This window comes from Panthera uncia, chromosome D1, assembly GCF_023721935.1.
Source record: "Panthera uncia isolate 11264 chromosome D1, Puncia_PCG_1.0, whole genome shotgun sequence".
Taxonomy (NCBI): domain Eukaryota; kingdom Metazoa; phylum Chordata; class Mammalia; order Carnivora; family Felidae; genus Panthera; species Panthera uncia.
In genome coordinates this window covers 28417595-28440028 of record NC_064808.1, presented here as the reverse complement: position 1 = coordinate 28440028, position 22434 = coordinate 28417595, and the positions used below count along the sequence as shown (strand labels likewise).

At 38.7% G+C, this 22434-nt stretch overlaps 1 protein-coding gene across 2 annotated transcripts in view; it reads right to left on the bottom strand.

Moving 5' to 3' along the window:
* Positions 1 to 2861: 2861 nt before the first annotated feature.
* Positions 2862 to 22434, bottom strand: part of DCDC1 (doublecortin domain containing 1) — a 480273-nt gene continuing 460700 nt past the window's right edge. For both annotated transcript variants that reach the window (XM_049648784.1, XM_049648790.1), the window contains 3 exons: positions 18598 to 18748; positions 15751 to 15860; positions 2862 to 4281 (listed from right to left, as the gene is read on the bottom strand). In XM_049648784.1, coding sequence (XP_049504741.1) covers positions 4213 to 4281; positions 15751 to 15860; positions 18598 to 18748 — 330 coding nt within the window. In that variant the 3' untranslated portion in view covers positions 2862 to 4212. The remainder of the gene's footprint in view (positions 4282 to 15750; positions 15861 to 18597; positions 18749 to 22434) is intronic.

The following is a 22434-nucleotide window of genomic DNA, read 5'->3' as shown; positions in this document are numbered from 1 at the left end:
TTGATTCTAAAAGGATACCATCCTGCTGTGTACATGTGGCTGCTAGACCTGAGTGACCTTCTCCCCCAGGCCTGCCCCTGCCCCCAGACTAGGGTACTCTGTTACTGTAATAAGCAGTTAGGTTAGATAAGGCGACGGGTGATGGGATCATCTATGTTGAAGTCAAATTATAATGCTTCGGTCAACGGATTTAATCTAAACCAAATGCTTTGGGATTCTGTAAGCTCAGGGAACAGAGGAAAATATAAGCTTTATATTTACCCAAGTTCAAACAGAGAGCAGACAGATTCCAGAAGCTCAGAGAGTGGTAGCAAAAAGTATGTGCATCTCCTAAGTTCAATCAAAGGAATAGTAGGATATACTTTGTATTCACTTCTTTTTTTTCTCTCTTTCCTGTGTCTTTTGTTTTCTCTTGACACAAAGGAGGGTTATCTGTTTCATGCCCAACTGACATTGATCAAACAAATACTTAGTACATAATGGGTGCTCAATAAATAAATACTTCTAGAATGAATGAATGGACAATGGTTAGTATAGAGGTTTAGTGTCCTGGCTTTTAGTGTGAGGATTCACTCTGCCCTTTCTTAGCTGTAAGACTCCAGGCAGTTTACCTAACATTAGTGTCTCAGTTTCCAGATCTACAAAATGGAGCTAATAATACTTGTTGAGGACTAAACAGGTTAATGAATGTAAAGAACCGACATAGTGTCTGATATGTAGAAGGTAGCTTCCTACCTAACATTTATTGCCTCTAGCACCTGTGCTCCTGCCTACTGGGCAACACTTTCCCTCCTGACAACCCTGGTGGTGATGGTGGAGGTGATGGCAATTTCCTGAGGCCCTGAGAGATAAATTCAATAACATTTCAGAACACATCTCAAAATTTGTTACACTTTGCCTCTGTCAGAAGCCAGCATACCTAAAAGTTGAGAGTCTTCTGTTGAATCAGATAATATTTTCTAGTTTATATTCAGGACACAGAGAGGCTAGGTGAATTTCCCAAGATCACACAGTTTGATGAGTATAGCTGAGATGATTCCTTGTTTACTGACTCCAAGTCTACTGCTCTCTTCCCCAAACTATTTAAAAGAGTGCTTCCTAAAGTAGCAAATTACAGTTATTATCCTCTGCATGTGATATTTTTATATCACCATTCACTTATTCATTCCCATAACAAATATGTTTTGACAACTATATGCATTTAAATATCAATTTGTCTAGCTACTTCCTATCCCTATAAAACCAGTGTTCTTTCCTTCGTAACACCTGTCACTAGTTGTTATCTTACCTATTTTTTGTCTCCCTTTTTTTTGACTGTGTGCCTTCACTAGGCCAGTAAAGTCCATGAGAGCTAAGACTCTTTCTCATTCAGCAATATAGCTGCAGCCCAAAAACAGTGCTAGCAGATCCCAGAAATTCCATATGTTACCTGAACAAATGATATAAATTTCCTCTAGATTTGGGGTATTCATTGATTCTTAAATTCTCGAGTGAACCACAATCATATAAAAGTATGTGATTACCACCGCTTTAAAATAATTTTGCTAACTTTCAACTGAAGGATCTGCTTCCCCCTTCTCTATTGAGGATCAGAGGGTCCCTTCTCCCCAACTTACATAGATGTCATGTAACCCCTCCCCTACTGGCTACCAGGCAGCTCTGAGCTATCTTGGGTTGTGCACATGAATTAAAGAAAGCTCATAATTTTGATGCATTAGGGCCCAGGGCGTGTTGGTTTCTCGTTTCTAGCATCTGAACACTCGCTTTCTTCATTTCACCATTAAAATTCTATAAAATAATAATACCTGAATTTGAATTCTAAGTCTGTAATCTCCTTTCTTTCCTCTATAATAGTACAATGGTACATAACTTCTTTTATATCTACATGAGATCATATGCCTAATTTGAAGATTATTCTTTTCTTTAGGAAAAATGATTTTTCCATGCTTTATCTCATCTGATGCTAAAAACAACTTTTGGCGGGTTGAAGGAAAGATTAGTATTCTCATTTCACAGTTGAGAAAAAAGATATGTCCCATGGGTGGTAAGAAGCACAGCCAGGGTTGAAACACGGCTTCTCATTTGATATTTAACAAAGATTTAATGAGCACCTACTGTGTTCCAGGCACCGTGCTGGGCTCTGGGAACAAAGCAGAGAACAGACAGAGCAGCTCTGGAGGCATCTTGGGCTCCTAAATCCAGTCCCTTTCTAATCTGAGAACTCTAGCCAAGGACAGAGACATTAAATCATAATCCAATAGATTTTTCATAAAAAAATGCAACAATATTAAGGTGGCTTCTAAACAAATATCTCAAAGAGAATTAAAAGGCATTTTAACATCATTTCTGACAGAGTACAGTTAGTTTTGACATGATCAACTGAAGTATAGTCGTGACGCCTCGGAATAAAACGATCAGAAAGTTATCTGCATCTTTGGAAACATCACTCTCTTCTGCACAAGTGCATTAAAAGTACAGACAGCTGGAAGTTCCAATCCAGGGTGCTCTGTTTCTCTGCAGCCAGGGAGCAGTGATTTCCAGGCAGGCTCCAGACATCCAAGGCCACTCCTCTGCGGAGTCTCCACTATTGGGGCTGCTGGCTGCTGGGCCTGTCAGCGTTCCCTATTATTCTCCTGACAGACAAAAGAGAAACAGCATGTATTCCCTTCTGCCTATAAGAGTAGCAAGTAAAATGGTTTTGAGATTGTAAGAAATGTCGACTTAATTAGCTTTTTTTCTTCCAGGTAATAAGTGTTTTCTCCAAGGAATGCCCCAAATTAACAACACTGTTTGAAGTTTATATTTCCTTCTCTTTTCCCATTTAAGATTCACAGATGCAAAATTCATACTCAGAGATGATAAAAAATCTTCGTGGTTTATTGTTTTTGAATATAACAAGAGAACATTACCACATTGAAGCTTAGAATCTGTTTCATCTGACATATGTTTTGAAATCTTCCGTTGAGAGGTATAGATCCTAGGTCCCCTAAACATTATAAATTATGGAAATCAGAAATATCTTCCCTGGGGCACCTGGGTGGCTCAGTCAGTTAAGCATCCGACTTCGGCTCAGGTCATGATCTCATGGTTTGTGAGTTCAAGCCCTGCATCCAGCTCTATGCTGACACCTCCTTGCTTTGGATTCTGTCTCCCTCTCCCTGTCCCTCCCCACTCACGCTCTATCTCTCTCTCTCTCAAAAATAAACATTAAAAATTTTTTTTAAAAAGAAATATCTTCCCTTATATCAGAAGTTCTTTACAGATGTTCTTCAGGTTGGTCTGTGAACTCTGTGAAATTATATGAAAAAAAAAAAAAAGCTTTTTTTTTTTGTATGTGCACTTTGTAAGTTTATGGTTTTTCAAGATTCTCTAAGGTAGCATATGAATCAAAACAGTTTGAGAATTCCTTTACAAAGTCTGTTGAGGTTTTAAACATTGTCAATTCATATAGAAGTAATTTAACTTCATTTTTAGATTTTTTTTCAAACTTGGCATCTTAAACCAAAATGTATAATCATTAAAGATAATGTTTTAAGAATATAAGATGCCTAGTTTACACAATCACATTTATTTCATTTGCACAATTTTGAGAAGCGTTTCTTGTCTCTGAAGAGCAGAAAGGACTATTCAACTATAACTCGATTTAATTTGACTCTGAGCATGTAGCTCCTGAACAGCTGACTGAAATGAAAATCTATAAAGCAGATCCTCTGTTCCCACTGTTCTGTTGTAATTTCAGTTTGTGGTCTAGCACAAGAGTGGAAGAGAGCTGAATCTCAACTGCCCATTATGTTGCTCTGGCAGTGGGACTGCTGGGCATTATCACTGAGCCCTTATGGGTACAGCCCTGTCCCAAGTCAATAAAAACAAGGGTCCCTGCCCTCCAGGCACTTGCCATCCAGTTGGGGAGACAAAATATGTGTTCAATATATATGCAACTTTTTCCAACAGGCCACTCTACAGACTGGAAAAACTAGACAATATATGCAAGATTTCACTGGAATATGAAGTCTCTATGGCTAATGCTGCCTTTGATTACATGTCTTCTTATTAATTTATAGATAGCTTGTAGCTGATTTATCAGTGTTGGTAATTTTTCAAAATCAGTCTATGAGAAACCAAGTTATTTTAAAAGATAAATTTTAGGACTAAATTTTTAAATGAACCACACAGATTTCTTTTATAAAAGGGGATTTTCCTAAATTTGAGTCTTCAGCAATCTGAGTAATTGGTCTTTCTGTCAGTCTTCTGATTACAGGTAGGTGAAGGAAGTTTTCTTTCCTATAAGACAGAAAAAAGAGAGAGAAATATATATATATATATATATATACATGAATGCACACATAAACTTATTTATACATACACATATATATGAAGTTCAGTAGAAGTTGCTATTTTGAAAATATTTATCAGAATAGGTGCATTAAAACTTGATAAGGTTTGTAAAATTTATAGAGGCATTTCCTTCAAGGCCTGATGTGAGTTATGAAATCTAATTTTGTTTTCATAGCTCTGTGATAAAATTTTATCAATGTTATAAAAAGGGGTCTTTACTAAGACTGACCGGAAATCTGAACTATCTGGCCAGGCAATAAAAACACATTCCTTAGCTGCAAAGTGTCAGACAAGCAAGGTGTAACTGAAATTGATCGATAAGTCTTCCTTTTACAGTTGAGTGCATTCACTTTACCTCATAGGATAATAGTTTTTTTTAATGGTTTTTCCATTAATATCAGACTTCAGTGTTAGTAAGAAACAAGAAAGACATAAAAGGGAGAGAGACATGCCATCAAGAAAGAATGCTGTGGTCTTTAATGGTAGAGCACTTGAGCTCAGAGGAAGTGCTTGTGTTTGGTGAGGGGTGGGACATTTGTTTCTGACTGATATGGGTTGAATTGTGTCCCCCCCTCCAAAAAAAATTCATGTATCAAAATCCTAGCCCTCAGTATCTCAGAATGTGTTCTTATTTGGAAATAGGGTCTTTGCAGATGTAATTAGTTAAGATGAGGTCATACTGGAGTAGGGTGGGCCCCTAACCCAATAAGACTGGTGTCTTTATAAAAGGGGGACATTTGGACAAGGATAGGCACACAGGGAGAATGTCATGTAAACAGGAAGGCAGAGATTGGGGTGACGATTCTACTCAAGGAACACCTAAGATTTCTTGGAAACCACCAGCTGCTGGGACAGAGGTATGGAACAGATCATTCCCTTGTACTCTAGAGAAGGAACCAAACCTGCTGCCAACTTGATCTTGGACTTCTAGCTTCTAAAACTGTGAGACAATAAATTTCTGTTGTTTAAATCACCCAGCTTGTGGTACTTTGCTACAGCAGCCTTAGCAACTAATACATAAGTGAATACAGCCATTGGGGTAGAGAGGTGAGACCCGAGATGATTTGCTATGTCCTGAAGAGTAGGTGAGGGCCGCTCCCATGCATATGGCAGTGCCCCACCTACCTTGGGTCAGGCATCCAAGTGTAGCTTACTTTGCCTAACTTAGTTGCCATCAGGGAAATCTCCCAAACAGGCAGTGACTAAACCACAGAATTACTCATTGAAGGCATCCAGTGAACTCAGTTTCATAATTACTAATGCCAGTAACCTGCAATTTCTACAGGCTTTGAGGTTAGGCAAATCCAGGTCCAAATCCCAGTTCTGCCACTTATTGGCTGGTGGCTTTTTTGTTATTATTATCATTATTTTAAAATTTTAATTCAAATATAGTTAACATACAATGTTATATTAGTTTTGGGTGTACAATATAGTGATTCAACAATTCCATACATCACCAGTGCTCATCACAAGTGCACTCCTTAATTCCCATCACCTATATCACCTACTCCACCCCCACCTGCTTTGGGCAAGGTATTTCGTCTCTCATAAGCTCAGCTTCCTCATTTGTATAATTCAAAAGTAGAAGTAGAGAAAATATCTACTTCCAAGAGTGGTCATGAGTATGGAGTTAAACAGATGACAACAACAGTGTACCAACATGGCACCTGGCATGTATAGACATTCTACGAGCATTAGTACCCTTCCCCTTCAACATTTATGATCTTATTGATCTGTATACCAAAAGACTTGTCCAACCGTGCAGGAGGCAAGACTCAATTCAGACCTTTGATACCAAGTCCAAAAATCTTTCCCCAGAAGGAACCATCTCCAGTCCTTGGCCACCACTAAGCTGTGCCGTGGCCTCCTCTGTTGCTCTAGTGAAATCTGGATTGGGCTTCTGAAGGTGACGATGATCTGGATGCAGGTCCTAGTGAACACCTGTAACAAGCCTTATCGAGGAGATGGATAGGTTTCCTGGGTCAGCTAGAATTCTAGCTGTTATAACTCTTGTTGTATCTCACTACGGAATCAGAATCAGACTTTAAAAGCTGAGTGGAACTGTAGAGATACAAGAGTCTACTTTCCTCGTTTTATAGAAGAGGAAGCAGCAGTTCAGATGGGCCTTCGGCCAGTTAGCATGGAATTGAATGGTCTAATGTTCTTTCCATTCTATTATGTTCCCAGTAATCACAGTGTTAGCCCAGGAATGGAAGGACCAGAATCGATCCAAGGCTATGTAAAATATTCTCAGAGTAAACCTTTGCCATTGAAGAGAAATGTGTCTTTAGTGGAATCAAGGTCTTTCCTAGCTCAATCATGCTTAGACCAAACAAGGTGAAAGTAGATTTCAAAATGGTGCTGCAATTGCCATTTAGTAAAGGGGTGGGGACCCGTCGGTGCTTTTTAGTACCTACTCTGGAGGAAACGAAGTTTGCTCATCTCAGCCCCAGCACCTAGCAGCCCCTGAGGGAGCCCATGGCTGTTTCAGAGCAAGCAGAGGAGGTGAGGAGCAGTGACCCTTGTTTGGAAATCTCCTAAGTTGGCTGACTCCCATTTACATGCTGTTTCTGGCAACAGAGATCAGTCTGGGTCACTTCTATGTCACTGAGTAAATATGCTGGAAATTATTACTATTTCAGACAAATGTTTAACTATTCTCAGATTATCTATGACACCACAGGCCAAAGTCACAGCAATCTAACCTGGGAGTGAGTTTACTCTACTTTGTGATTTATGGAATGAGAATTCTAGGTGCTCTATGGGACTAATTTAATACGAAACATTCAGATGTCTGTCTTATAATGCCATTCATCTTTCCTTAGCCTGCCTGCACCAGGGGGCATGTGGTTCAGAGAGCAGGCTCTCCCTTCTCAGCCACAAATCATCACACTTGTGAAAGGGGGTGACGGGTCTTCTCTTCCAAGTCAGTCTGCCTGTGGCAAAGGCAGCCGAGCAGTTAAGGATGCATTTGGGCACTGATGACAGAAGAGTGTTTTCTATTCCACCAGACTTTAGGAGCGTTTTGAAAGTTACGGCCTGCAAAGAAGGGATGATGATCAACCTTGCTTTGGTTTGTCTTAAGATGAAGGAAATTGAGTCAAGCTACACTGTCTTATCAACAAGTACAAGATTTGCTTTATAAGAAGTTTATGTGATATTTTATGGATTGATGTGGCAATGCATGTCTTGGCTCAGGCTGCTACAACTAAGTATCATAGGCTTATAAACAATAGAAATTTATTTCTCACATGTCTGGAGCCAGGATGTGTGAGATCAGAGTGCCAGCATGGTCACATTCTGGTGAGAGCCCTCTTCTGGGTTGTAGACTACTGACTTCTCATTTTATCTTCATAGGACAGAAAGCAGAGCAGATGAAGGAAACTCTTCTGTGACTTTTACAAGGGCACAAATTCCATTCATGAGGGCTCCCTCCTTATGACTTCATCTGCTCCTAATTACCACCTAATACCATCATATTGAGGCACGGGATTTCAACTCATGAACTTTGCGGGGGGGCACTCAGTCCAAAGCAGTGCATATGAGAAGAAAGTTCTACAAAAAGTCAAACTCCGCTTCAATGTGTATATTAAAAATCATGTTTTTGGGGCGTCTGGATGGCTCAGTTGGTTAAGCATCTAACTTTGGCTCATGTCATGATCTCATGGTTCAGGAGTTCGAGCCCCACGTTGGGCTCTGTGTTGACAGTTCAGAGACTAGAGCCTGTTTCAGATTCTGTGTCTCCTTCTCTCTCTCTGCCCCTCCCCCACTCACATGCTGTCTCTCTCTCAAAAAGAAATAAACTTTAAGATTTTTTTTTTTAAAAAGCAGGTTTTTAACCAATCGATTACTCTAAATCTTACATTCATTCAACAAATATTCTTTAATGCCTGCTGTATAGCAGGAGATATTCAGTCTCTGGGAACACAGATGTGAACAAGCCTGGCTTACTTTCAAGGAGCTTAGAAACCAGTGGGAGAAAAAATACATCAACAGTAATAAGTGATAAGCAAAGGGGGCAGAGGGAGCACATGGAAGGAAGTTTCTAATAGAGATGGGTGTGGGGAGTGATAAAGAATGATTCCCCAAAAAAGCTGTAGGAGGAGAATGGACAAAGGTATGGAAGTAAGAGGAAAGACATAATTTGGGGGCAACTGAGGGAATGTTTAGGAGGAGTCGGGTGCAGATCTCCGTGAGCAAAGAGTGAGAAAACAGAGGCTGCAGGGCGAGTTGGACATAATATTCCCAAGGGCAATGAGTACCTTGGGGAGGAGTGTGCTCTTTACTTTCATGATTAGGGTTGGGGGGGGTGGCGGGTGGAAATTTTAAGGTTTTAAGCAAGAGCGTAACATGATATGATTTTCATTTTCGAAAGATCATTCTGGCTATGACGTGGATAAAGAATTGGAGAGGAGGGGGTTACCTAGGTGGCTCAGTCGGTTAAGCATCCAACTCTTGATTTCAGCTCAGGCTATGATCTCAAGGTTCATAAGCTCGAACCCCACATCAGGCTCTGCACTGACAGTGTGGAGTCTGTTTGGGATTCTCTCTCTTTCTCTCTCTCTCTCTCTCTCTCTTTTGCTCTCAAAATAAATAAATAAACTTAAAAAAAAAGAATTGGAGAGGAGGAAGCCTGGGGCTGTACAATGACTGGTTAAAAAATCATCAGGATTATCCATGTGAGCAACGCAGTGGCCTAAAGTAAAATAATGTAAGTAAGCAACTTCGAAAGACTTAAAAATCCCACAAATGAATCCCTTTTCTCTTCATAACAACACTTGGAAATTGGTGTAATGAAAATTGTCCTTTGTTGTTGAGTCATTCATTTCCTGAGCAAAGACCTGGAGTACAGGGTCCTGGAGTACTGTTACGTGCAGCTGCTGCCTTCTGCCTCATGGCTGGTGAGAGCTCCTCTCTCCAAAGCCTCTTAAATACACAGCTTTAGCTCCATATAGAGTTTGGCCCATATCAACTTTTTCATGGGAACTAGGCATTATCTAGCAGATAATACTACTCCATGGGTGTCCTGGAGCACAACAAGGATTTATGACTCAAACACAGCAGACCCCTGTCAAGCCCACTAAGCAGAACTCACATTTCAACACTGAGAAAGTTGCTAGCCAGGTTCGCCTTGCAGAGTGGAGAGAGGGAGAGAAATCATAATAAAAATTAAAATCCACAGTGGAATTCAGCCTATCAAAATGATTTCATGAAACAAGAGGCAAGGCAAGGTCTGATAAGGGTTTGGCATTCTGAATTGATTTGGAAAACTTGCCTGGATGCCCAAGTGCCTTGAGTTTTGGGTGCCAGGGTATCCTGGCAAGATCCACTTCCTCAAACAGACTTGATTGTATTCAGAAGTGTAACTTGTGAGTCCAGCTGGTATCCATCCTGATACTGTAACTGAAGTCACAGATTCCAGTTTGTGTTGCCTGTATAGCAAAGATCACCCTGTCAAAGGCCAATTTTGAGGAGGCACCCAAGGGAAAGCCTCTCAATGACTAAAGAGAAATAGTGACAGCCTAGATAATTCCATTGCTAATTTCATCCCTCAGTGGTGAAGAGAGAAAAGGAGCATAACAATGGCAGAACTATGGTCGATACTGAAAATGCCACGGAGCCCTGAATGCCAGCCATGTCCACAGCTTCCTGAGGAATTCAACCCACACTGTTGCTTAAACAGGCAAGCTGTGCTTTGTATCATGTAATCCCTGACATCCCAATCTAAAGGAATGAGTAAAAGGCAGCTATTGGCTGACCTCCAGCCATTTAGTCTTCCATTAGAAGACACAATGAAAGTAATTCAGATGGTAGAGTGGCTCTGGAGCCAAAAGAAATATAAAGAGAAGGCAGGAAACAGGAGCCTCAAAGCAGCAGAGGCCATGAACAGGCAAGTGAGCATCTCAGTGTAGAGAAGAGCCTGCAAAGAAGTAGAAAATTCACAGCAGAAGAAAGAAGACCAAGAAACAATGAAGTCAAGAGCAGGAATGGCAGATTACTGGGTGGTCATTTGGACAAAGATAGGTCACGCGTCTTTTTTTTAATTTTAATTTTTTGACAGCATGTGTTCATGAGCATGCACATGGGGAAGGAAAGAGGGGAGGGAGAGAGAGAAAATTCCAAGTGGGCTCCATGCTCAGCATGGAGCCCCGTGTGGAGCTTGATCCCACAACCCTGGGATCATGACCTGACTTGAAATCAAGAGTCGGACACTCAACGGACTGAGCCACCCAGGTGCACCCATGCATCTCAAACAGAGACCACCATGAAGATTGTGTGTCGGGCTTCCCTGTGCACTCTCACTTCCTTGTTAATCCTTCCAACAAACCTCCACCACTGGAGGTAAATTGAGTATGTCTCTGTAATTTGTAACCTAAGTAAGCTTAATTTATTACACAATATCTAATCATCTTTAATGTTAACTTCCTTTTAATCACTTCCCACTGCGCTCAGAAAAGAAAAATCCAAACTCCTTAACATGACTTATAAGGCTGTCCACAATCTGGTTCATGCCCACACCTCTCACCTCACCTTGTGCCTATTAATCCAACATTCTAGGCCTCTGCACTATCCAAGTAGCACCATACCTTTGCATGCCCAGCAGCCAGAACAGAACAGAGAGTGCCTGGCTATATATATATATATATATGAATTTGCTCTTTGAAAAACTAATTTTCTTTGTATTTTCTGTCTTCTAAGGAAAATGTCTGTCTCCCAGCCTATACGGATTTCAATTAGGGAACAAGAGAACTATCTTAAAAATTAGTTTTTCTAAGAGCACTTATTATTGAACTGAAATAATATCCTGTGGAATTTCACACTCTTAGACGAGCCTGCCAGGGATGTCGGTGGCTCAGCCTTCCGCATTAACTAGACTTAGAGCAAACATAAAGAGGTTTGGCCTCCCCACCAATAAGCAGCTCCTTCAGTGGGGAAAAGGTCACTTCGGCAAATAGGACCCCATCCTTGTTCTAAAGTGCTCTCTCTTTGTACATACAAAAATGCAGAAGAAAACTCAAGAGGCTTGCTATTCATCCCCACCCCCAAAATTACTCTGCCCCTCGATATGTGCACCATAGCACTGACATTATTCCCGCGACCTTTAAAATAGCAAGATGTTATCAGCACTGAAGGCAGCTTAATTAACATGGGAAGCTTCACTACCTCAGACTCACTTGTTTTGCCTCTAATGTCTGGGTCCTGGTTACACTCTCTGGTGGATAGTCTTGACCCAAGATTATTTCCATTATTTCGTAAGGAAGTAGTGATAAGAAAACATGAGGACATTCAGATTAAAGCCCTCACTCACACAGCAAGTGCTTCTTTGCCTTCATCCTCTGGTGTTCTTGACACTGGTCCTTGGCTTGAGCCACGCCCAGCTGACACAGAAGTCCTGGCCAAGTTTCTCCCGGTGTGGTCAGCCAACTGCTCTCCATCCCTGGGGCCTATTAAGTGCAGACTTCCTGACCCACCTCAGGCATACAGAATAAGAACCTCTGTGATCAGCCTGACACTGGGCTTTATCAGGCTCTCCAGGTCATTCTTGTGCACATTAAACTTTGAGAATCATACTAAGGAAGCATCCCTGCTGATCCACAAATTGCTCTAGAAAGGATTGTTTTAAAATAAAAGATGGAATTCAAGGGCCCTTAGATGAGAAAAGCAGGGAAGACTGAGGAGAGAAGAACAACAGGCAACGAGAAAGAAGAAAGGAAGGAAGAATGGAAAGAAGTGGAAATGAAGAGAGAGAGATGTAATCAAATCTCATCTTTTTGGGGGCACCAACCCTAGAAGTTCTGGGAGATTCCCTCCTCTCTTCCTTTCCAGTCTAGCACAGTCTGCAGGGTCATTTATGCCTTTTGGAATTTTTTTTTAAACCCAGCTGCTGCTGGTGGTATGGAGAGTCTGACTGCCCAGCTATCTCAGTTGGTCTGACACAGGTGACATTCGAAACTTCTAGGATGGAAAAGCCAGGACCTAATGGATCCAGTGATTGACTGAAACTTATATCTACAGGACTACAGCAGACGATGAGTGATTGCACATCCAATTCAGAATCACCATTGTACTTGCCATATAAATATAATTTTCCATCTTGTTTCTTTCTCCCTCCCCCAACCCAGCTGCAGCATGGGCAGAAGCACTTCCTCTCCCCTCATATATTTCTATTTGCACGTATGGTACAGGGTGACAGCCTATTGATAGTTTATATTACAGACTCACAGAATTAGAAAATACTATAGCTGGCAGCAGACACCCACCACACAGCCATGTTATACAGTTGGGCCATTTGCTCCCATCAGCACTTAACCTGAATGGCAGTCTTTGTCCACCTTCTTTGCAGTTGCTAAGGCCAAGCGGCCCAAGCCGTGCCACTTATGCAGAATTTTAGTTCACTGCATTGAAAAGAAAACGGCTGTTCTTTCTGCCCACCTAGCCTTAGGAGGGGTTGAAATGTGCTCAGAGGCAAGAGGGAACTGGAGCCATTGGTTTAATAAAAACAATTGAGGATCACCAATGGGTCCAAATTCCATTTAACTGAGGACATTTGCATCTGATTTGTGATGACCTAGAATAACACAGATCTGTGGGTTTTGATTGCTCTCTTCCAAATGATGCCAGAAAGAAAAAAATAAAACAAAAAAAGCTGCTGCCTCGGTGAATCACAAATCTCAATGACACTCAGCACACCTGGGCTATTATTAAAGATTAGTTCATAAACACAGCAATAGCCACTAGCTACAATTTCTAAGTGATTCTTTGGTAAAGGGAACAAATTTATCTTTACCTTTTTGTTGTTTTTTGCTTTGCTTTCTTAATCCACACACACACAAAAATTTAGTTACTAAGAAAATCAAGAGAGAAATGGAAATTCAGGTTATTGCTCTACAAAATGACCTTTGCATTTTGAATCATTACTAATGTGTCCTGTTTTGCAAAACTGACATAAGTACCCAGATAGATGTTTCTTATTTATAAAACACTTCCAGTTAATCTCAAAATGTTTGTCAAACTTTCAGGCATGTTACTTTTAGTCACCTGGCTTAGAAACATGCAATTTCACCCCAACACTTCATCAGGCAGCAAAAGCTAGGGATGGGGCAAAAATATCCAGAAAAGTCCTCCTGAGGACAATCACAAATGCTGGTACACTGTTGATTAACATCTGGATCACCTTAAGGGTGTTTTGTGAACCAGCAGGAAATAAATTTCTGGAGAAGGCCATGGACTGGAGGATGGTTGTTTTAGTATTTAATAATAAATGGTTTCCAGTTGATAGGAAAATATTGAAATGTGACTTATATATACGAAGCTGATTCAAATTTGATAAACATGTCCCCAAAGGAAATTACTGGGTTTATTAAAAGCCTAGGAAGGCCGAACAGAATTGCAATAGTCTTATCCTATAGTCCTTGCCGAGGTGGAGTAACCAACCGCTCCCCAGTCCACCTTCTGGCCAACTAAGAAGGAAGGTCAATAATAAGGAAAGAGCAGGGCTGTTCTCAGTCTTCGTTAAAAGTAGCTATGAACTGCCAAGCTACTCTGTGCAAGCCGTCGTCCACAAAGTAAGTGTCACTGCCTTGCTGGTAAAATGTGATGTGTTGATGACTGTTATATTGCATCTAAAATCCCATTTACTGGTAATAGAAAAGTTCAGTTAAAGAGTTTTGCCTTATGTCTCCTGGTGCTTGATAGAGCGTTGTGTGATATTGCCAATTTTCGCTTCAGGCGTATTCACATGCAACAGTGAAAACTTCACAAGAATTTGCACATTTGATCCAGGGTGAAATCATGCCATTTTCATAGCAAATCAACTTTTCTTTGGCAGAAAAATGATAGGTACTTTTGCACCTAGAGAAATGCCTTTGTTTTCAAGGAATTTTGAAAAAATAAAAAATGAAAAGTTCTGTGTCTATGGGAATTGTGATCCAATCATTCTAAGCAGAAGCCCAGCAGGTAAGAATCCTGTTGTCCCGCTTCCTGACCTGGAGCATGTTCCTTGACCTTTCTTATTTTGACTTTCTTGTTAAAAAAAGAAAAAGAAAAATGGGGGTCACATGCAATCTTTTTTCCTATGTGTCACAAAGCTGTTCTGGGATGCCTTCACATCTCTAACATCGTACAACAGTGTCTGCAAAAGGGCAAATTGCTGTGGATGTAACATGTGAAATTTCACCTCAATGTGCTCTCCTTTTAGTGGTGTTGGAAGCAGCAGGAATTTATTCATGCAGCCCCACTGATTTGCAGACTGGGAGTAAATACTAGGCCTTTTGCAATGATTACCAAGAGCCCCCTTCAGTAGACATGATCTACTGCATTACATTAAAGTGGTGGATTGAGGAGGGAGCCAGCTGAGCCCTTCTGTACACACCTAGCCAGGTTGCAATTGATATTCAGACAGAGCTGTGAGTGGCTTTCAAAGCAAGAGAGAGAAGAACATTTCTCTTGAAATTTTCTACCAGGACCGTAAACCAAACTCTGATTTGTCACTGCTATTAAAAAAAAGAGAGAGAGAGAGATTCTTTCTTCATTGCAGGAAAAAATTAATAGGTAAGTTTTTCTCTTCCTGTAGTATTGCTACTTAAGATTGCTGAGGATCTCCCTTGATGCCTTAAAAAGAAATCCTCACGTGACTTTTCTTTTTAACAGTGCATACAACCTTTCTCTAAGTTCTGAGGACTGAGGACTGAGGACACAGTCTACGGCTTTCGGTTACTGAGCTTAGTCCGGAATAGCCAGCTTCATTTTTGTGAACAACATGTAGCTGTGCCCCATAAAGACTGCTGCTTGCTACCACAGGCCAAACTGAAGGGAAACTGGAGAAGGAGACATTGATTCATGTGCTGTTCAGTGGCCACCAGCCGTTTCATTTTTATTCAGTAAATGCAGGATTTTAACACAGAAAATAAGGTGGTTGAACTAGAAAAATGTCAGTTTGGGTCAAATTTAGTGTTAGATGGTCAAACAACCTATTTTATTATCAAATTACACACACACACACACACACACACACACACATAATACTTGACCCCACAAAATTATATATATAAATACACACACAATATATATAGACACATAAAATATTACTTGACCCCACCAAATTATTTTTAAATAATAATAGTAGTTTCCCTTTTTTTTCTGAGAGAAAACACATCTAAGATAGTTATTTTACTGGCATTATTTTGTCTAGGTTTGTTGCCTTTCCAAGAACACATTTGAGGCAGCAAATGCCATTCTATGCAAGATGTAGAGGGTAGCAACTTTTTTAAAAGATACTATACAAAATTAAAAAGGATAAGTAATTGTTATGTCATAGAAAGCATATGAGCATATGAGTGTATACACATATGTTACCCCAGCAAAATACAGCACAAAATATGATGGCTCTGATAGAAATGAACTGTGTGGCTGTACCGGAAATTGCAGCTTTTCAGATCGTGACACCACAATGTTTGTGGCTTGAGGGCCCTGCTGCCTTCGGATTCTGGCATAATTTGCTCTGATCTCCATCAGTTGCTTTAATTCTGTTAAAAAGATTATTTTGAGAGACATGTCAATGTATTTATAGAAAGTAATTAAAAGTCCAAGATGATGAAAAACTCAAAAATCCTTCAGAAATCCTTGACTCCCACGCTGGACTCTCTCATTACACACTTGACTTGCTTATCACATCAGAGACGTGCTAACATTCTCTGGATTTCGACAGAATGGCAGTTCTGGAGAGGGTTTCCTTCCAGGCTTTGTAAAAAGCCTGAATTGGAGGCTAACCTGGGAGTGGTCTAGAAATTGAACCCACTGAAAAGACAGTAAACACAGCAGTGAGAACAGTGCTCCAAGTTGATGACAAATGGCATAAAGCACTCTTTTACTTTCATTGGGGGGGTCTGTGTGAAAGAAACCATTCTAACAGCGTATGATTTGTTTTGCCAAAACAAATCTATTTTTCAAAAACCCAGTGTGATTCTTGATGACTTTCACATGATAAATGTTTTTATATTACAGTACATAAAATAAGTTATTGTAGAGTGTTTACTTTTTTGAAACTCCCAGACTGCCTTATTTTCTACCATATACTTAAGCCAGTAGGCCACAGCAAAATTTTGAGTGTAATGATTGTTTAAGTGTACGTTCATAAGTATATCTGCCTATATAGAGATATATAGATATATAGATAGATATAGATATAGATATAGATATAGATATAGATACACAAGTGGCATTTCTTTCTTTTTTTAAAGCATTCTGAGTATTTAATAATATATTCTACTTAATGATTATTTCTAACTTAATTATTTCAGGAAAAACAATAAATGGCAACTTATATATAGTAAAATAAGTTTCTAAAGAACACTTAAATTAAACTCCGCTATCAGTTAGGTTTCCTAGAAAATACATCACCCTTTGAGACACTTAGACAATTGGGAAAAACCACTAATCTCTTCATCATGAAGGTGAAAATATGAAGATGAAGTATGGGAACCTACGTCCAGAGGAAAAGAATCAACTTTCACACCATAGTGATCTATGTGGATATACATAATTGATGATGCAAAAAAGAAAAATGTTTGTCTACATAGCCTTGTCAAAGGTCCAGAGAACTAACATGGAGAAACTGGTAGGGAAAGTAACATTTGCATTTCCTGTTGTCTCTCTTTCCTTCAGCTTTTACGGGTAACAAGCTTGCTTCTGGGAAGGGGCCCTACATTTCTCTCTGTGTTTTGGATACCTGTTTGGCCAGGTTGCCCTAGCTTTATTTCTCATAAAGGCCCAATGAACACAGTGAAGCCAGGAGGATAGGGACCAGGTAACAGAAGACAATCCCAAGAGTATGAAAGATTGAACATAAACAATGAAGAAACTGGAAAAGTACCTTCTACTGTACCACTTGCTTGTTTACTATTCAAGTGTACTGTAATATTTCAAGTGTGTTCATATACTTAATTAGATCAAAAACTCTTTCAGGGAAGGAACCCTAGCTTATATTTCTTTTACAGGGCTGTGCAGTTTGCGAACACAGAAAGCTATCAGCTAATACTAATGACAAGAACCCCAAATTATTCTTCTAAGTAACCACATAGTGGGGTCTCCAAGAGCTGGGGTGAGAGGTAATAGTGAGTGATAGGGACAGGGGCATACAAAGAATATGATTGAAACCTCTTTCTCGATGTTGGGTGGTGCTGGAGGAATATTTGTGGAATACCTCAGAACAGTGATAGGCATCCCAATAAATCCTTGTCTTCCTGCATTTCAGTCTTCATTCCTATACTTTTGTTCTGGGCTAAATGTAAAGATATGATTGCAACTGTTTTAAAAGTTTTTGGTTTGTGTACTTTACATATAATAATAATAATTTTATGGTGACTTTAAAAAGAAATAATCTAGTATTACTTATTTTAGGGATCCCAGGTAATTCATTTCCTAATGTTTTGATTTCCTTTAAAGTGATATCATGTTCTTCAGAATTCCTGAAAATTATGCCTTTGTTAATGTATAGCTAACCCCTGCAAGGGGCTTTAAATTCCTCAGGCTGGGACACCTGGATGGCTTAGTCGGTTGAGTGTCCGACTTCAGCTCAGGTCATGATCTCACAGTTCGTGAGTTTGAGCTTCGTGTTGGGCTCTGTGCTACCTGCTTCAGATCCTGTGTCTCCCTCTCTCTCTGTGGTCCCTCCCCAACTCATGCTCTGTCTCTCTCTCTCTCAAAAAATAAACATTAGAAAAAAATTTTTAAAAATTCTTCAGGCAAACAGGATTAAGAGCAAGAATTGGTTTAATAACATATATGTATTCTTTTCCATTGGTATCACTTAGAAAAGAAAATTAGCAAAGAATAGATAAAATAATAAAATGAGCATATATTTACTTACTACTAAAAAAAAAGAGTTCTGCAAACTGTAGTCGCTATTTAATAAGCCATTAAGTTTTAAATAACTTGAAAGTAGGAAGTCAACATAGCCTCACTTTCCTCAGGGTTCATGCTAAGGGAATACCTTCAAATGAGGCCATTTAGAATTTCTGCAAATAAGCCCCTTGGATAAGGCTCAAGACTAACAGAACTCTGATTGAATTCTTGAGTGCAAATGGTGTCAACAGTGAATTTCCAGAACAGAAGTATAACTGGAGTAGAAAAGGATGGATCCAAAAGATAATTATTAAAAATCATCATGATGGGATATAAAATTCAGAAAGTAAGCTCTTTGACGAAAAGACAAGATGGTTTAATTCTTCAAAAACTTGATGGAAAAGAAACTGTCACCCATACTCTTTTGGGTTATAAAGCCACGTCCTGTGGATACGCAGATGACCATGTCTCTCTCTATGTCATCCCACGAGTAAATTGGTTCTCCATCCGGGGTGTGCAGTGTTCTGGCTGGGTGGACCATTTTGAGACGAGAGGAACAGTCATCCAGCAGCTGAAATACAAAGGGACAGAGATATTAGAATATGAAACGTCACAACATTATGAAGTCTTAAAGAATCAACTCCTTTAGGAGAACTATTCTCCCAGTTTGAATATTTATTTTACTTGTGGTTATTAGAGAGTTATAGAAGGAAAAATAGCATATAAAATGTTTCCAAATATGGGAAAAATAGCATATAAAATGTTTCCAAAGTGCTTTCACAATGAGGAACTTCTGTGCTCTTACTGGATTTTTTCCTTGTGGTTCTCTATTTTCCCATGTGGAAGAAGGCTTCTTGCTGCTTAAGAAATGCCTAAATATGAAAGGCCCTGGCTTGAGAATCTCAACTTGTCACAATAGCTGAAAATATTTTTTTTTCAACAAGCAAGAAACTAGAAGACAAAAGCACTGACCCAGAAGTGAGGAGACCTGGGCCTTCGGCCTCTTCTGACCTCAGACCAGTCAGGCAACCTCTCTGTGAAAACAGTATCTTCAACTATAAAATCAAAGTTTTGGTTTAAGACCTCTTTGATTCTATGATTAGAAAGTCTTCTTTTTCTTTTTAACTTGAAAAATTTTAAAGTGATCTGTAAGGGCCTTAGTCAGTTTTTCTCAGTTTTCCTAGAAATATTCATAAAAATACATGTACAGATGCAGAGTGTCAACAGTATTAGAAAGATTAGTCAACATGTTGCCAGACCCCTAAGGGCAATTCCATGAAAGTGTGAATAAGACTTTAAGACAGAATAATAAAAGCAAGTAAGGGGAAAATTAGAGGTTTCTACACACTTGAGTGCATGATTTTTACCTAACACTTGTTCCTCCAAAATGCAGGAGCCAGGTCCACATGAGCCCTAAATCATAACCAATACATCCAATTTTTTTTTTTTTTGAGAGAGAGAGCACATGATCAGGGAAGGGGCAAAGGAAGAGAAAGAGAGAGATAAGCAGGCTCCATGTTCAGTGTAGAGCCCAACGTGGGCCTTGATCTCATGAACCATGAGATGATAACCTGAGCCAAAATCAAGAATCAGACACTCAACCGATTGAGCCACCCAGGTGCCCCACAACCAATACTTCTTTTTATAGATCTATTTAGGGACTACAACTCACAACAATGTAGCCTGGCAGGGAGCAGAACTAGGCACATAATGACATCTTGTATATGGGAAATGAATCAATAATATGAAGCAAGACAAGACAGTGATGAAACAATGCAATTGGAAAGTGCAGTTTTCACACCCACTACTTTGGGTAAGGGATGAATGAATTGAATTGAATAATAATTAAAATTACCCAAGAACACATTCCCTTCTGTAGATAGAATAGAGCAGTGGGAGAGTATTCTTACCTACCCCTCCTGCTAGGCAACAGCCAGTCAGCAGCAATTTGACTCAATACTGAGCATATGAACCAGCTCTGTGACTTGAGATCTAGGAGAGGATCCTGAGAGATCCCAAGTAAAAATGTACGGGAAACAAAGAGAACTAATCTATCCTGTCTTCTGTCAAAAGATCTCTCCTTGTACAAGGAGGCATAGATAAAAAAAATTAACAACAGCAACTATATGAGGCTTATGAAAGTATTCTACAACATAGAAAACTCTTATGTTTTACACAGTCCTCAAGGTGAAGATTTAGAAAAAGATTTACAGCAGAAATACATTTTAGAGAATATCTGTATTGGGTTTTCCCCAAATTCAATAATATTTGACTTCCATAAACACACACACACACACATACACACAAACACACACAGAAATGAGATGACAGCAATTTAAAGAAAAGAAGTATTGATGAGATGTGGCAGAGATGATGATGATGATGATGATGATGATGATAATGACGACGAAGGTAACAATAATAGCAGTTAACATTTATTGGGACATTTCTATGGGATAGAAACTTTTCTAAAAGTTTCTAAGGACAATCTGGTTTCATTCTATGGAAATAATTATTATCTTCCTTTTATTGATGACAAAAATGGAGAACAGAGGTTAAATATCTTAACTCCGATCACACAGCTAGTAAGAGAAGGAACAGTGTTTCAAACTAGGGTAAGTAGAGAGCTAAATGAAAAGAGGAGAGAAGGTAAGGAAATAAAAGACTCAGTAGTAGAATTAAAATCTGTTTTGAAAACAGAAGAAAAGCAGACTGAATATTATAGAAAATCAAATCAGTATTAGGGAGGATTAAGTTGAGAAAACCTCACAGGATATAGTGAAAGCATAAGACAAAAAATTTATGAGAGGAAAGTTAAACATCTGGAGTGTCAAGACATCAGATATTAAACCTATACATTATCGGTGGTGCTGGAGAAGAATTCAGAATAAATTAAACTTAAGCAACTATCAAGAAGAAGAAGAAGAAGAAGAAGAAGAAGAAGAAGACTTTCCTGTTCCAAAGACCCATGTCTTTAGATCAAATAGGCTAACTCAGAATATGGCAAAGTTAATGAAAAACTGACTAACATTTAAATATAACTGAATTGAAAAGTATGAATTATAGACATGGGGGAAAGTTCAGTTATATTTAGATCTGTTTTCTGTAACAATGAATGTCAAAGAAAATGGGATAAAATATGAAGTTTTTAGGAGAAAATGTTTTAACATAAGAATTCTATATCCAGCTTAATTATTACTTTTGGTTATAGGAAACAAATGATATCCTCATGTACACAAAAACTAGGAAAACATATCACTCACATACATTTCAGATTATTAAGAAATGAATGAAATTCCTTCACTATGGGAAAGTCATAATGTGAAATGAATAATACTAAGCAGTAAGACCACTAGAACATGATACAACTGCTACAAAAAATGGTCAGAAAATAAATGAATTAAAAATTTTAGTCTTCATCAAGAAAAAAAAATGCAAAGCATCATCAAAAAGGGACATGGGAAAGGAAAGAAAAACCAAGCATTCCAACTGTCTATTTATTCATGAGGGCAAGAGATGCCCTTTTTCTCTGTTTTCCTTTGTTAAGAACATTCATTTTTATGATTATAACCAGTACAATAAAACTTAAAATCAGAATAAGAAAAATAATTCATGTCTTAAAAAAAATAGACAAAATCACCTTCATGTGAACTTAATATGATTTTATTCTTAGAAAATTTATGTGAATCAAATAAAAGATTAATAATAAGAGAAAAATGTTTAATAAAGTGGCCAAGGACAAAATAAATTATAAAATATTGATAGTTTTCCTGCTCACAAAAATAGGCATTCAGAAAATATAGTGGGGGGAAATCTATCCTAACAGCAAAACCAATTAGGAATGACAATTATTTTCAAATGCAAGACCCTTATAAAAAATTATAAAATTTTACTGAAGGACTAAAAAAGATACATATATATTTTTTTATATGTGCTTACACACATATATAAAACAATGCCACAGAATTCAATCTGGCTGCAAAGATTGATTCTTATGAAATTAATTAATAGCCTGACACAACTATAGTCAAAACCCTGCAGGATGACTTTAGAGTGTTGGACTGTAATTTCAAAATTCATCTATAAGAATCAATACACAAGGGTATTCAAGTAAAATTTGAAAACAAAGAACAATAGGCAACTTCTTTCAGAAATTAAAATATAAGAAAAAGCTATAATAATTCTAGAAGTATTAGATATGTTGGATTGTTTAAGAGCAGAAGCTAATAAGAATTAGTTTATTATAAAGATTGCATT